The sequence below is a fragment of the Aegilops tauschii genome, chromosome 2 (assembly GCF_002575655.3).
Source record: "Aegilops tauschii subsp. strangulata cultivar AL8/78 chromosome 2, Aet v6.0, whole genome shotgun sequence".
Classification (NCBI taxonomy): Eukaryota; Viridiplantae; Streptophyta; class Magnoliopsida; order Poales; family Poaceae; genus Aegilops; species Aegilops tauschii.
The window spans coordinates 80,018,222-80,035,465 of record NC_053036.3 but is presented as its reverse complement, the minus strand read 5'-3'; the positions used below and the strand labels follow the sequence as shown (position 1 = coordinate 80,035,465).

The following is a 17,244-nucleotide window of genomic DNA, read 5'->3' as shown; positions in this document are numbered from 1 at the left end:
GCCCGAGATTCGATCGTCGGTATCCCAAAACCTTGTTCAATCTCGTTACCGGCAAGTCACTTTACTCGTACCATAATGCATGATCCCGTGACTAACTACTTAGTCACATTGAGCTCATTATGATGATGCATTACCGAGTGGGCCCAGAGATACCTCTCCGTCATACGGAGTGACAAATCCCAGTCTCGATTCGTGCCAACCCAATAGACACTTTCGGAGATACCTGTAATGCACCTTTATAGCCACCCAGTTATGTTGTGACGTTTAGTACACCCAAAGCATTCCTACGGTATCCGGGAGTTGCACAATCTCATGGTCTAAGGAAATGATACTTGACATTAGAAAAGCTCTTAGCAAACGAACTACACGATCTTGTGCTATGCTTAAGATCGGGTCTTGTCCATCACATCATTCTCCTAATGATGTGATCCCGTTATCAATGACATCCAATGTCCATGGTCAGGAAACCATAACCATCTATTGATCAACGAGCTAGTCAACTAGAGGCTTACTAGGGACATGTTGTGGTCTATGTATTCACACATGTATTACGGTTTCCAGTTAATACAATTATAGCATGAACAATAGACAATTATTATGAACAAGGAAATACAATAATAATTTTATTATTGCCTCTAGGGCATATTTCCAACAGTCTCCCACTTGCACTAGAGTTAATAATCTAGTTCAAATCACCATGTGATTAACACTCAAAGTTCACATCGCCATGTGACTAATACCCAAGAGTTTACTAGAGTCAATAATCTAGTCCACATCACCATGTGATTAACACTCAATGAGTTCTAGGGTTTGATCATGTTATGCTTACGAGAGAGGTTTTAGTCAACGGGTCTGCAACATTCAGATCCGTGTGTGCTTTACAAATCTCTATGTCATCTTGTAGATGTAGCTACCACGCGCCACTTGGAACTATTCCAAATAACTACTCTACTATACGAATCCGGTTTACTACTCAGAGTCATCCGGATTAGTGTCAAAGTTTGCATCGACGTAACCCCTTACGACGAACTCTTTTACCACCTCCGTAATCGAGAAAATTCCTTAGTCCACTAGATACTAAGGATAAGTTCGACCGCTGTCATGTGATCCATTCCTGGATCACTCTTGTACCCCTTGACTGACTCATGGCAAGGTACACTTCAGGTGCGGTACACTGCATAGCATACTGTAGAGCCTACGTCTAAAGCATAGGGGACGACCTTCGTCCTTGCTCTCTCTTCTGCCGTGGTCAGGTCTTGAGTCTTACTCAATACTCACACCTTGTAACACAGCCAAGAACTCCTTCTTTGCTGATCTATTTTGAACTCCTTCAAAATCTTGTCACGGTATGTATTCATTTGAAAGTACTATTAAGCGTTTTTGATCTATCCTTATAGATCTTGACGCTCAATGTTCAAGTAGCTTAATCCAGGTTTTCCATCGAAAACACTTTTCAAATAACCCTGTATGCTTTCCAAAAATTCTACATCATTTCTGATCAACAATATGTTAACAACATATACTCATCAAAAATTCTATAGTGCTCCCACTCACTTCTTTGGAAATACAAGTTTCTCCTAAACTTTGTATAAACCCAAAATCTTTGATCATCTCATCAAAGCGTACATTCCAAATCCGAGATGCTTACTCCAGTCCTTAGAAGGATTGCTGGAGCTTTGCATACTTGTTAGCATGTTTCAGGATTAACAAAACCTTCTGGTTGTATCACATACAACCTTTCCTCAAGAAAATCGTCGAGGAAACAATGTTTTGACATCCTATCTGCAAGATTTCATAAATAATGCAGTAACTGCTAATATAATTCCAACAGACTCTTAGCATCGCTACGAGTGAGAAAGCCTCGTCGTAGTCAACTCCTTGAACTTGTCGGAAAACATCTTAACGACAAGTCGAGCTTTCTTAATGGTGACATTTACCATCATTGTCCGTCTTCCTTTTAAAATCCATCTGCACCCAACAGCCTTACGACCATCAAGTAGTTCTTCAAAGTCTACACTTTGTTTCATACATGGATCCTCTCTCGGATTTTATGGCCTCGAGCCATTCATCGGAATCCGGGCCCACCATCGCTTCTCCACAGCTCATAGGTTCATCGTTGTCCAACAACATGACTTCCAAGACAGGATTACGTACCACTCTGAAGTAGTACGCATCCTTGTCGTCCTATGAGGTTTGGCAGTGACTTCATCTTAAGTTTCATGATCACTATCATAAGCTTCCACTTCAATTGGTGTAGGTGCCACAGGAACAACTTCCTGTGCCCTGCTACACATTAGTTGAAGTGACGGTTCAATGACCTCATCAAGTCTCCACCATCCTCCCACTCAATTCTTTTGAGAGAAACTTTTCCTTGAGAAAGGACCCGTTTCTAGAAACAATCACTTTTGCTTCCAGATCTGAAATAGGAGGTATACCCAACTGTTTTGGGTATTCTATGAAGATGCATTTATCCGCTTTGGGTTCGAGCTTATCAGCCTGAAACTTTTTCACTTAAGCGTCGCAGCCCCAAACTTTTAAGAAACGACAGCTTAGGTTTCTCTAAACCATAGTTCATATGGTGTCGTCTCAACGGAATTGCGTGGTGCCCTACTTAAAGTGAATGCGGTTGTCTCTAATGCCTAACCCATAAACGATAGGGTAATTCGATAAGAGACATCATGGTATGCACCATATCCAATAGGGTGCAGTTATGATGTTCGGACACACCATCATACTATGGTGTTCCAGGCGGTATTAGTCGTGAAACAATTTCCACAATTTCTTAATTGTGTGCCAAACTCGTAACTCAGATATTCATCTCTATGATCATATCACAGACATTTTATCCTCTTGTCACGACGATCTTCAACTTCACTCTGAAATTACTTGAACCTTTCAATAATTCAGACTTGTGTTTCATCAAGTAAATACACTCAGCATCTACCCAAATCATCTGTGAAGTAAGAACATAACGATATCCACTGCATGCCTCAGCACTCATTGGACTGCACACATCAAAATGTATTACTTCCAACAAGTTGCTTTCTTGTTCCATCTTACTGAAAACGAGGCCTTTCAGTCATCTTGCCCATGTGGTATGATTTGCATGTCTCAAGTGATTCAAAATCAAGTGAGTCCAAATGATCCATCTGTATGGAGTTTCTTCATGCATATATACCAATAGACATGGTTCGCATGTCTCAATCTTTTCAAAAACGAGTGAGTCCAAAGATCCATCAACATGGAGCTTCTTCATGCGTTTTATCCCAATATGACTCAAATAGCAGTGCCACAAGTATGTGGTACTATCATTACTATCTTATATCTTTTGGCATGAACATGTGTATCACTACGATCGAGATTCAATAAACCATTCATTTTAGGTGCAAGACCATTGAAGGTATTATTCAAATAGACAGAGTAACCATTATTCTCCTTTAATGAATAACCGTATTGCGATAAACATAATCCAATCATGTCTATGCTCAACGCAAACACCAAATAATTATTATTCAGGTTTAACCCCAATCTCGATGGTAGAGGGAGCATGCGATGCTTGATCACATCAACCTTGGAAACACTTCCAACACATATTGTCATCTCACCTTTAGCTAGTCTCCGTTTATTCCGCAGCTTTTATTTCGAGTTACTAACACTTAGCAACCGAACCCGTATCTAATACCCTGGTGCTACTAGGAGTACTAGTAAAGTACACATTAATATAATGTATATCCAATATACTTCTGTCGACCTTGCCAGCCTTCTCATCTACGAAGTATCTAGGGTAGTTCTGCTTCAGTGACCGTTCCCCTCATTTCAGAAGCACTTAGTCTCGGGTTTGGGTTCAACCTTGGGTTTCTTCACTAGAGCAGCAACTGATTTGCCGTTTCATGAAGTATCCTGTCTTCCCGTTGCCCTTCTAGAAACTAGTGGTTTTACTAACCATCAACAATTGATGCTCCTTCTTGATTTCTACTTTCGCGGTGTCAAACATCGCGAGTTGCTCAAGGATCATCATGTCTATCCTTGATATGTTATAGTTCATCATGAAGCTCTAATAGCTTGGTGGCAGTGACTATGGAGAACCATCACTATCTCATCTGGAAGATTAACTCCCACTCGATTCAAGTGATTGTAGTACTCAGACAATCTGAGCACATGCTCAACGATTGAGCTTTTCTCCCTTAGTTTGCAGGCTTAAGAAACTTGTCAGAGGTCTCATACCTCTTGACGTGGGCATTAGTCTGAAATCCCAATTTCAGTCTTTGGAACATCTCATATGTTCTGCGACGTTTCAAAACCGTCTTTGGTGCCACAATTTTAAACCGTTAGCATCACACACTGAACTATCACGTAGTCATCAAAACGTGTATGTCAGATGTTTCGTAACATCTACAGACGACGCTCGAGGTTCAGCACACCGAGCGGTGCATTAAGGACATAAGCCTTGTGTGCAGCAATGAGGACAATCCTCCGTTTACGGACCCAGTCCGCATAATTGCTACTATCAACTTTCAACTAAATTTTCTCTAGGAACATATCTTAGTAGAACTAAAGTGTAAGCTACGACATTATTTGCAAAGACCTTTTGACTATGTTCATGATAATTAAGTTCATCTGATTATTTAATGAACTCCCACTTAGATAGACATCCCTCTAGTCATCTAAGTGACACATGATCCGAATCGACTAGGCCGTGTCCGATCATCACGTGAGACGGACTAGTCATCATCGGTGAACATCTCCATGTTGATCGTATCTACTATACGACTCATGTTCGACCTTTCGGTCTCTTGTGTTCCGAGGCCATGTCTGTACATGCTAGGCTCGTCAAGTCAACCTAAGTGTTTTGCTTGTGTTCCGAGGCCATGTCTGTACATGCTAGGCTCGTCAACACCCGTTGTATGCGAACGTTAGAATCTATCACACCCGATCATCACGTGGTGCTTCGAAACAACGAACCTTCGCAACGGTGCACAGTTAGGGGGAACACATCTCTTGAAATTTTAGTGAGGGATCATCTTATTTATGCTACCGTTGTTCTAAGCAAATAAGATGTAAACATGACAAACATCACATGCAAATCATAAAGTGACATGATATGGCCAATATCATCTTGCGCCTTTTGATCTCCATCTTCGAGGCGCGGCATGATCACCTTCGTCACCGGCATGACACCATGATCTCCATCATCGTGTCTTCATGAAGTTGTCTCGCCAACTATTACTTCTACTACTATGGCTAACGGTTAGCAATAAAGTAAAGTAATCACATGGCGTTTTTCATTGACACGCAGGTCATACAATAAATTAAGACAACTCCTATGGCTCCTGCCGGTTGTCATACTCATCGACATGCAAGTCGTGATTCCTATTACAAGAACATGATCAATCTCATACATCACATATATCATTCATCACATCCTTTTGGCCATATCACATCACATAGCATACCCTGCAAAAACAAGTTAGACGTCCTCTAATTGTTGTTGCATGTTTTACGTGGCTGCTATGGGTTTCTAGCAAGAACGTTTCTTACCTACGCAAAAGCCACAACGGTGATATGCCAATTGCTATTTACCCTTCATAAGGACCCTTTTCATCGAATCCGATCCGACTAAAGTGGGAGAGACAGACACCCGCTAGCCACCTTATGCATCAAGTGCATGTCAGTCGGTGGAACCTGTCTCACGTAAGAGTACGTGTAAGGTCGGTCCGGGCCGCTTCATCCCACAATGCCGCCGAATCAAGATAAGACTAGTAATGGTAAGCAAATTGAACAAATCGTCGCCCACAACTACTTTGTGTTCTACTCGTGCATAGAATCTACGCATAAACCTGGCTCATGATGCCACTGTTGGGGAACGTAGCAGAAATTCAAAATTTTCCTGCGTGTCACCAAGATCAATCTATGGAGTCATCTAGCAACGAGAGAGAGGGGAGTGCTTCTACATACCCTTGTAGATCGCGCGCGGAAGCGTTCAAGAGAACGGGGTTGATGGAGTCGTACTCGTCGTGATCCAAATCACCGATGATCCTAGCGCCGAACGGACGGCACCTCCGCGTTCAACACACGTACGGAGCGGGGACGTCTCCTCCTTCTTGATCCAGCAAGGGGGGAGAGAAGTTGATGGAGATCCAGCAGCACGACGGCGTGGTGGTGGAAGTAGAGGGATCCCGGCAGGGCTTCGCCAAGCGCAAGCGGGGAGGAAGAGGTGTCACGGGAGGGAGGGAGGCGCCAGGGCTTGGGGTGCTGCTCCCATGCGCCTCCCCACTATATATAGGGGTGGAGGGGGCTGGTTTCTTTCCCTCCAAGTCCATTGGGGCGTTGGCAAATGTGGGGGAAAGAAATCCCATCATTTCCCTTCCCCACCGATTGTTATCCCCTTTTTTAGGGATCTTGATCTTATCCCTTCGGGATATGATCTTATTCCTTCTAAGGTGGGATCTTGGTGCGCCTTGACCAGGGGTGTGGGGCCTTTCCCCCACTACCCACGTTCATGTGGGTCCCCCCATACAGGTGGGCCCCACTTCAGAACCTTCTAGAACCTTCCCGGTACAATACCGAAAAATCCCGAACATTTTCCGGTGGCCAAAATAGGACTTCCCATATATAAATCTTTACCTCCGAACCATTCCGGAACTCCTCGTGACGTACGGGATCTCATCTGGGACTCCGAACAACTTTCGGTTAACCGCATACTAATATCTCTACAACTCTAGCGTCACCGAACCTTAAGTGTGTAGACCCTACGGGTTTGGGAGACATGCAGACATGACCGAGGCGACTCTCCGGTCAATAACCAACAGAGGGATCTGGATACCCATGTTGGCTCCCACATGTTCCACGATGATCTCATCGGATGAACCACGATGTCGAGGATTCAATCAATCCCGTATTCAATTCCCTTTGTCAATCGGTACGTTACTTGCCCGAGATTCGATCGTCGGTATCCCAATACCTTGTTCAATCTTGTTACCGGCAAGTCACTTTACTCGTACCGTAATGCATGATCCCGTGACTAACTACTTAGTCACATTGAGCTCATTATGATGATGCATTACCGAGTGGGCCCAGAGATACCTCTCCGTCATACGGAGTGACAAATCCCAGTCTCGATTCGTGCCAACCCAACAGACACTTTCGGAGATACCTGTAATGCACCTTTATAGCCACCCAGTTACGTTGTGACGTTTGGTACACCCAAAGCATTCCTACGGTATCCGGGAGTTGCACAATCTCATGGTCTAAGGAAACGATACTCGACATTAGAAAAGCTCTTAGCAAACGAACTACACGATCTTGTGCTATGCTTAAGATCGGGTCTTGTCCATCACATCATTCTCCTAATGATGTGATCCCGTTATCAATGACATCCAATGTCCATGGTCAGGAAACCATAACCATCTATTGATCAACGAGCTAGTCAACTAGAGGCTTACTAGGGACATGTTGTGGTCTATGTATTCACACATGTATTACGGTTTCCAGTTAATACAATTATAGCATGAACAATAGACAATTATTATGAACAAGGAAATACAATAATAACCATTTTATTATTGCCTCTAGGGCATATTTCCAACAAGAATATGGTATGATTCCTCTAGGCCTGATGCACATGAACAGTTTAGGATTCATTTTGTGCTTTCTGAATGTGGTAGAGTTCAGAGAAGCATTGAGAAACTACCATGTTAGGACACTTAGGAACTTTGAGTACCATAGGAATGATCCAAGTAGGATCATAGCCTGGTGCTCAGATAGAAAGCATGGTTGTGAGTTTTATATTACTGCTTCTAAGATTACCCATGAGTCAACCTTTAGCATCAAGAAGATGAATCTTGATCACACCTGTGGAGCAAGTGGAGAGAACACAAAGGTTACCATGAAGTGGGTTGCAAAGGCTGTTGAGGATACTGTAAGATCCAATCCTGGTGCAGGTGTTGAGACTATACTGAGTTATACAAAAAAGAAATTTGGAGTACATGTTCCAAAAAGTTTGGCCTACAGGGCAAGGAGGAAAGCAGTTGATGTTGTGCAAGGGGATCACAAGACACAATACTACAGGTTAAGAGACTATCTGCAGTGTGTTTTGGACACAAACCCTGGTAGTAGGTGTGTTGTGACAACAAAGGAATTTGAACTCCACCCAGCACCTACCCCATGGTTTCATTACATGTTTTACTGTCTGTTTGCTTGTAAGGAGGGGTTCCTAAATGGTTGCAGGCCTTTCATAGGTAAATCTAGTCTGTATAGTGCTTAAATAGGGATTGCATTACATGTTTACTAAGCACTAATGGCTTAAAATGCAGGTCTTGATGGATGCTTCATCAAACTAAGCACTGGGCAGCAAATCCTGGCAGCAACAGGGAGGGATGGCAACAACAACATCTTCCCTATTGCATTTGGTGTTGTTGACAAGGAGGAGACAGATAGTTGGACTTGGTTTCTTACACAGTTAAGGACAATAATTGGTAGTGGCAACAAGTTTGGGCCCTACACAATTATGTCAAACAGGCAAAAGGTACAACTACTCTTCATGATTTAATTGCTTTTCCTTGCACTATGTAATGCTTTCTCTACTTCACTAGTTATTAATACAAAATCAATGAACAGGGTCTGCTCAATGCAATAGAGGATGTATTTCCTGATTCCCCTCAAAGATTTTGTTTAAGACACATAAATGCCAACTTTCAATCAGCTGGGTTTAGAGGGGATGAATTGAAAAAACATCTAGACCAGGCTGCATATTCTTTCACTAAGCATGGGCATGATCTGGGCATGGAAGCATTGAAGAAAGAGAGTGAGGAGGCATGGAAGTGGTTGTCCAACATACCAGTCCATACTTGGGACAGGCATAGAATGGATACTATATGCAAGACAGACCTTGTTGTAAACAATCTTAGTGAAGTTTTCAATAGGATGATTCTGGATGTTAGGAACAAGCCCATAAGGACAATGCTTGAAGGAATGAGGACAAAACTCATGATCAAGTTTCAGAAGATTAGGGAGAAGACAGAGGCATGTAGGTGGGATATCACACCCACTTACTCTGAGATATTGGAGGAGGCCAAGAAGTGGGCAAAATATTGTGATGCATATATGGCTGGACCAGGCATTTGGCAAGTTACAAGTAGTTCAGAAAAGACCTACTGTGTAAACCTAAACAACTACACTTGTGACTGCAGGAGGTGGGATATGACAGCTGTTCCATGTAGTCATGCTATAGCAGCAATGCAGAAGGTGAAGCTACACCCTGAAGATTTTGTCCATGAGTTCTTCAAGAAGCCCCTCTACTGTGAAACCTACAAGCATATTATATACCCTGTTCCAGGCCCTGATTGTTGGCCACACACCATGGGGGATGACATATCTCCTCCAGTATTCAAAGAAAAGAAGGGTAAAAAGCAGACAGCTAGGAGGAAAGGACATTTTGAGGTGCCTGCCAAGAAGGATACATAAAAAATTGGGACAGTGACTTGTAGCAATTGCAATAAGCAAGGTCACAGATATACCACATGTGGTGTTCCACTGAAATCCAAACTGCAAATGAGAAAGAATAATCACCAGGTATGCTTATTGATAAAGAAATTTCTGTTTCATAGGCTAGGTGGTTTAATTCTAATTTGCTTTGTTAAATGTGCAGGAGAATAGGTCAGACTACTCTTCATCTACCATGGCTACTACAGGTGTGGTTGCACCACCACCACCATCAGCACCATCAGCACCAGCCATAGCTAGGAAGAGGCCTGCAACAGCCACAGCTACTCCAGGACCAGCAAAGAGGAACAAGGCAGCTGCTTCTGCTACTCCAGCACCTGCCACATCAGCACCTGCCAAGAAGACCAAAGCAACCAAGAAGACAAGGGCTCCTAGCACATCTTCACCAGCCAAGAACACAAGGTCATCCATTGCCTCTCCAGCAAAGAACACCAGAGCATCAACAGCCAGCAGAGGAGGGGGGTACACAGGTTTCAATGCTCCAAGGCAAGCTGCTCACTCTGAGATGGAGATTGGGTCCAAGAGGGTTAGGAAGCCAACTGGAAAGTGGAAGGCATATTTCACTGCTAGTGGTAACTATTGAGTGCTGGAAAATTGTCTTGTTTGCACTGTATGAGTGTTGAAACCTAAGTGTTTGCTTGCTGAAACCTATGTATTTGTTAGCTAAAACTTGAGTGTTTGCTTCCTAAAACCTATGTATTTGCTTCCTGAAACCTGAGTATTTGGTTCCTGAAACCTGAGTATTTGGTTCCTGAAACCTATGTATTTGCTTGCATTATGAAACCTGAGTGTTTGCATTATGAAACCCGAGTGTTTGCATTATGAAACCTGAGTGTTTGTGACTTCTGGGTTGCACTTCTTGAAACTTATGAGCTTTGCAACTGATGCACGGATTGATAGAAACATTCTTTCAAAGAATCAAACATTCTTTCAAATAATCAAACATTCATAGATTCCACCATGCAAACATTCTTTCATACAAAGAGTTGTACAGAAAGTGGAAGGGATACATAGCTCATACTCTTATTCATAATAAAAATAACTACTAACAACTCGCAATCGTAACGATCGAAGAAACGGCGCCACTTTGCTCTGGTAGAAGGGTGAGGAGCGATTACTGCCTGTGCCCTAGCCCACCCGATGATCCTCCCTGAGCTCTTGCGCCTGCCGCCAGGGACAAGAACTGTGAACTCATCTGAGTTGCACTTCTCCAAGATCTTCTCTGCGAGCCTCCTCTTGAACTCCAGCTCCCAATCTAGCTCCCAAGCTGATGGCATGGGCACCGCCGGGCGAGCCCTTTGCCTCCTCACATCCACTGCATGCACTGCCTCCTCTTCCTCATCTGTCACCTCCCCAAGCTTTGGATCCATCCAGGGTTTCAAGAGGTGGGGTGTGGCGGCTGTGTTCTGGAGGGAGGAGGGTGGGTGGAGTAGGCTATTTATGAGCAGTGGAGGGTGGGTGGAGTAGGCCTAGGTTTGTAAATATAACTGGGCCACAAAGCCCAGGTACAAAACACTAATAAACATAACTACCTTTTAAACATAAAAAAACACATAGCATAGTCCAACAGTGCTTATCACTGACTCCATAACATAGCATAAGAGGTTCAAATACAGGAGAACATTCATTACAACTTAGTTCATAACTTAGCATTAAAGGTTCTAGCAGCATAAACTACAGTTCTTAACATTGGCATAGGCATAGACTAGATTAGCTTCACATTCCCCAAAATGTACACCCCATATCTTCACATCAGATTGTTAGGCCACATACTTATAAAGGTCTTGGATGTACTTCACCATCTCCAGAACACACTTCATGAATCAAGGATGGCCTTGATTTTCTCAAGTTTCTCCTTGCTTGCATGCCCATCCTTCAGCAGCTCATTCACCACATGCTCAAGCTTGGCCTTCTCTATCTTAAGCAAATCTCTCTCCTGTTCGACCTCCTTTTTTGCCTTCCTGGTATTCTTGATAATGTCAGCTTGACTCCGTAAAATGCACCTTTGTTCCTTGGCAAGTTTGAGCTTCTCCATCTGAACCTCCAACACTCTCTTCTACCTCTTTCTTCTTCTTCTCAAATTCTTCCTCCTCAACTGCCTTCTGGTAATCCATGTGGTCTACCCTACAATCCTGCCAATCAAACATCTTGGATACATCTTGGACAAGCTTTGTGTACTCAATGCACAACCTGTCATTTTCAGTCTTAAGCTTGGCCAAATGCTTCTCATACTTCTGCTTATCAACTACCCTGCCACAATTCTGTTCATGGTACATGTCCCACAGCCTGGACAAGCAATTCTGAAGAATTGGATGCCAGGGCTTGTCAACCCACTCAGTAACACCACAGTTAACACCTTCACTCTGCATTTGGAAATTGAAATATACATCACTAAGTGCACTCAATTTCATAACAACAAATCATATCAGACTAAGAAACTGAAGGTGAGGCTTAAGTAAACTGAATATGTTGTTTAATATAACTCAAACTATAACTGGAACCCAACCTGCTTGTACAAGTACATTCACAAATATATGCTTCCTATACATAAGCATTTTTGATAGTAACCATATCCCTCAATACCTTAATACAAGGCATATTGCAGTTCATCCTAAATAATACAATGCAGGTTCAGAAGAGCAACTTGTCAACATAATATTGTGTGGGTTCAGAAAAGCAACTTGGCATCCTTGTAAATACATGTCTGGGTTCAGAAGAAAATGATTTCAATTAAGGTACTATACCTGCGGCACTGGACAACCATAGAAACGCCTTTCAGTTAAGGTTCCTTCAAATGCCACACACTTAATTGGCCTCATGTGGTGCATCATGCAGGTGGGTTCAGAAAGCTCCAGCTGGCCACAGAAAAGAGGCTCCACGGTGGTGTCAGGGGTCTCCTGCATGAACACAACAACAAAATCACCTTAGCTCACAGAACCAGACATAGATCACAAATTAATTCCCAAATCCAGCAAGGATTCTAACCCTAGTTTTCAAGCATACATAAACATAGCTCAAACAGCAACCATAACCCTGCCTACTAAATAACAGTAACCAAAGCTTACCCTAGCTCACCAAGTTGAACACTAACCTAATCTAGCTCCTAGATGAACCCTAACACTAGCTCAGCAGATCGAAAAACTTACCCAAAGAGCCATGTCCATGCTTGTGATGTCGCACTCATCCTCTGAGCTCGTATCCCCGTCATTCTAGGAAGGCATGGCTGCGGTGGAGCTTCCACAGCGCAAGTCGCCGCCGGCGTCCAAGAGCAGAGAGGAGAGGAGAGTGAGAGCGAGAGATAGATGAGTGCGGGCCGGGGAGCAGAGTGAGAGGGAGGGAGACGACTTAATGAGCGAGCGAGCGGGTGCGGTCCGACCGCACCGGCTCGGTCCGAATAACGGCCGTTAACGGCCTCGCCGTCACGCGCGGCGCTGACGTGGCCTGACAGGCGGGCCCGGACCGTCAGAAAACGGTTTAAAACGCTAGCAACGGGTGATTTGGGTTTTTTGAGACAGCCGACGAAAAAAGTGATAGGTATCAGTCACAAACAAAAAAGTGGTGGTTTTTTGAAACCCTAGCACGAAAAGTGGTAGTTTAAGTAATGCCCCGGCATCCAACTCGAGAAAAAAAAAAGTAAGGCCCCGGCGAAGCTTAAGCCCACATCCCTCCGCCTAAACCCTAGCCTCTTCCCCGCCCCCGCCTCCCAAACCCCTCGGCCGTCGTCGCCGGCGAAGCGCGCGGGCGAGATGGCGCTCTACCTGCTCTTCGAGTCCGCGTCGGGGTACGCGCTCTTCCACGCCTCCGGCATCCGCAAGATCGGGCAGACCGTGGACGCCGTCCGCCCCACCCTGCTGGACCTCAAGCGGTTCAGCAAGGCCGTCAAGCTCGCCAGGTTCACCCCCTTCCTCTCCGCCGTCGACGCCACCAACCAGTGCAACGCCGTCTCCGAAGGTATCGTGTCCTCCCCCGGTGGAATCCTCGTGTCAAGCCTCCCTGCTTTAATTATGGCTCCCGTGACGAGCGAATTGCGTGTGGGTGCTCTTTTGGTGGCTCAGGGATCACGACCGACGAGTTGGTAAACTTCCTGGTGCTCAACCTGCCCAAGGTCAAGGAGTGGAAGAAGGGCAAGTTCACCGTTGGCGTCGCCCAGCCCAAGGTCGGGTCCCGCATCACCGAGGCCACCGGAATCCCTTGCCAGTCGGACGACTATATCCAGGAACTGCTTGGTGCGGTGCGGCTGCACTTCGGTCAGTTGTTTGACCAACTCTCAAGGTAATGGATTTTGCATTTGCGTCTAGTTTCGATGTTTTACATTGTCCATACAAGATTGAACCGTAGAAGATGCCTTGTAAAGCTGTAAGGTGCAGCAGGACAAAACACAGTGTGGTCTGAGTTGTGGGTTGTGGCTGGTGTATTTGATTTTAGAGGATTCTACAGCAGTGGATTTTTTTAATGCTCTGGTCTGGTGGTATTGAACTATGATTTTGCATGAAGTGGGTGCAGAGAGTTGGACAATTACTACCTTTTTATGGTTGACACATCACTTTCACTAGTTGTTAAGTTTACATAGATCATACAGTGAATTGCCTGGAAGTTTACAAATTGGTTGCTGACATGTTAATCGTTCTTCAAGGGTTTTATTCCATCTGTAGGCTAATAATAGTGTTTTCTGGTTCTTGTTTGTAAACTCTGTTCCGTTGGTTTTTCATTGCAGCCATATGACCTGGAGAACTATAGCAGGGCAAGTGCGGATAACATGGTGACTCAAACTATCCTTCTGTTGGATACACTTGATAAGGGTGTCAATTTCTTTACCATGAGAGTGAGGTTGGTCCCTCATCTTATTCTTAATTTGCTTAATTTAACTATCTGGTTCTTTGTTTTGGCTGTTGGGATGAGACTTGGATTATCTCAAAATAGATAAGCTGATGGCGACATAGAAGTCCTGATAGAGTCGACATTTGTTCATTATGTTTCCAGTTTAGCTGTCAGTATATTGGTTGTGCCACCCTTTTTTTATTAACATGAGTTTAAAAAAAGCTGAAATTTGATTAATTTCATCTGTATGACCAGATTTTTTATACATCAGTGGCATCAATCATATGGTCTATATGCTACTACTCCTTTCCCGTTTATAGGTCCTGTGTGTGCTTCTAGGTTGTCAATTTTACCAATGCAATATGAATTATATATCACAAAAGTTATATCATTAGAAATACAACACTTGGAAGTTTCTAATGGTATAATTTTATAATATATAACTAGTATTTTGTTGGTCAAATTGTCGATCTAGGGGTACGCGTGGGCTTAATAAACAGGAAAAGAGGTAGTATAATTAGAAACCCTAAGCCCAAGTCTCTAGTTATACTATGTGCATTCAGTTGCATATTGTGTCGAAGTCTTGATAAATTTCCTCAATTCACGTGATCTCAAATACTTTATGTTAGTTGCATGTCCAGTCAGGTCACTGTCAGGCTGACAGTGACATAAGCTCTTACTCCCTCCGTTCCTAAATATAAGTCTTTGTAGAGATTTCACTATGGATCATATACGGATGTATATAGATGCATTTTAGAATGGAGATTCACTCATTTTGTTCCGTATGTAGTCCATAGTGGAATGTCTACAAAGACTTATATTTAGGAACGGAGGGAGTACAATATATCCTATGGTAATGAAAGTCAATTTTAACTAACAGTTATCCTACACCATGTATGCTTTCTTTTCTTTGCGGGGAACACTAAAGGCTTTAGGTGGGTGTAATGACATCTTTTTTCTTTTTAGACTTATTGACACTGTAACTAATTTTGAACATTTGTCGCTGTTGTTGTGTTAGTTGCATGGTTGTATTAAATTGTTGCTTAACCATGATGCAGGGAGTGGTATGGATGGCATTTTCCTGAGCTGGTCAAAATCGTGAATGACAACTACCTTTATGCTAAGCTTGCCAAATTTGTAGCAAACAAATCTGATTTGTCAGAGAAAGACATTCCAGCTTTAGCAGATCTGATTGGAGATGAGGACAAGGCAAAAGAAATTGTTGAAGCAGCAAAGGCATCTACGGGTAACAACAATGTTCACAATTGGTATGCTTCTCAGTAGTTTCCACGGTTGCTTAGTTTATGTAATCTTCTTTTTATTTTCAGGCCAGGACCTTTCACCAGTTGATTTGATCAATGTCCAACAGTTTGCTCAAAGGGTCATGAATCTATCTGAGTACCGTAAAAATATCTATGAGTATCTGGTGACAAAGATGAATGATATTGCACCAAATCTGACGTCATTGATTGGTGTAAGGGTTGGAGCTCAGTTAATCTCTAATGCTGGCAGTCTTTCGAATCTTGCAAAATTACCTTCCTCCACTCTTCAGATACTAGGTGCTGAGAAGGCGCTGAGAAGGTAATTGTGACCGAATGGTCTGCTTATGTATATTCCCACTTCCTATTTTTTCAAGCCGTGCTCTCTTATTTGTAATTGTCCTTATACTCAAACACTAACTGTTTTGTCAAGTATTCAGACTTTGTCCTCTATCCTTCTGAAATGTTGTGATTGATTTCCTAATTTTACTGCAGAGCTCTCAAAACAGGTGGAAACACACCGAAGTATGGCCACATATTCCACTCATCTTTCATTGGCCGTGCATCGACGAAGAACAAGGGAAGAATGGCTAGATACCTAGCAAGTAAATGCTCAATGGCTTCACGCATTGACTGTTATTCAGGTTAGTTGAAGGACTTTGTTTGCAAAGGTTAAACATCCTGACTGCCCTTTCTGTTTGTTTTCCTCACTGGGTTATGAATTTCAGATATGAGTAGCTCCATTTTCGGTGAGAAGATGCGGGAACAAGTCGAGGAGAGATTAGACTTTTGTGAAAAGGATGTTGCATCACGCAAGAACCTTGATGTAATGAACCCTGCAATTGAGGGTATGACGAACAGAGTCTCAGAGGAGGGTAAGGGCACTTCTCTTTATACATCGGTTTCTCAATCACTTAACTTACAAGTCTTTCTGTACATGTGTAAATTTACACGTTGCCCTGAACAATTCTTTTGCAGATAAGGAGAAGGAGAATGGTTGGAAAAAGGAGTCTAATTCCAAGGCTGATGATGACGCTATGCATCTTGATAAGCCTGCTATGCACTCGACGTTGTGCACCCGATTGGCCATCGTCGAACTGTAGTCCTACATGCTACTAGTAGAATGCCACGCACGGGATTTTGAAATATTTTGCTGGAGTTGTATATAAACAATGCGTGTTAAATTTCACATGTATAGAAAGACAGCACGGGCACAATCGGGTAATAATGGAAGTCCAACTAATTTTAGGAAGGATGTCTTTAGCTTCATTCACACGATACTTGAGGAAGTATTATAAAATGGGTTCGTTTAAGTCTAGATGAGACATTGTTATGCCACATCTGAGTGACATATTAGATTGTAGTCTGGTGCTTCCTCAATTCTGCTTTTCACTTGTGTGTTGTTGCTGTGGTTGTTTTGACGTTGTCTTTTTTACCCTGCAAGCCTTTTCTTTGCCGCTTGTCACTTGTGTTTGATGTGTTGTTTGCACTCTGCGGGTTGCGCCCTGATCAGAGGAGCAAATCCTCGTTCAGCCTAGTCGGCCTATCTCCGTGTGTGCATTAGTGCATACACAAACAACCATGTTAATATGTTTGTGAGTATTAAAAATGCTAATGAATTTAGAAAATGTTCGCGTATGTAAAAAATGTTTGTGAAATAAAAAAA

General features: G+C 43.2%; 1 protein-coding gene across 1 annotated transcript; it reads left to right on the top strand.

The window, feature by feature from the left end:
- The first annotated feature begins 13,185 nt into the window (after nucleotides 1-13,185).
- Nucleotides 13,186-17,165, top strand: LOC109743150 (uncharacterized). The gene is made up of 8 exons (XM_020302227.4): nucleotides 13,186-13,452; nucleotides 13,557-13,764; nucleotides 14,209-14,328; nucleotides 15,378-15,565; nucleotides 15,648-15,900; nucleotides 16,074-16,222; nucleotides 16,307-16,453; nucleotides 16,557-17,165. The coding sequence occupies exons 1-8, from the start codon at nucleotides 13,248-13,250 to the stop codon at nucleotides 16,679-16,681; spliced, it is 1,395 nt and encodes a 464-aa protein (XP_020157816.1). The 5' UTR covers nucleotides 13,186-13,247; the 3' UTR covers nucleotides 16,682-17,165.
- Nucleotides 17,166-17,244: the final 79 nt, after the last annotated feature.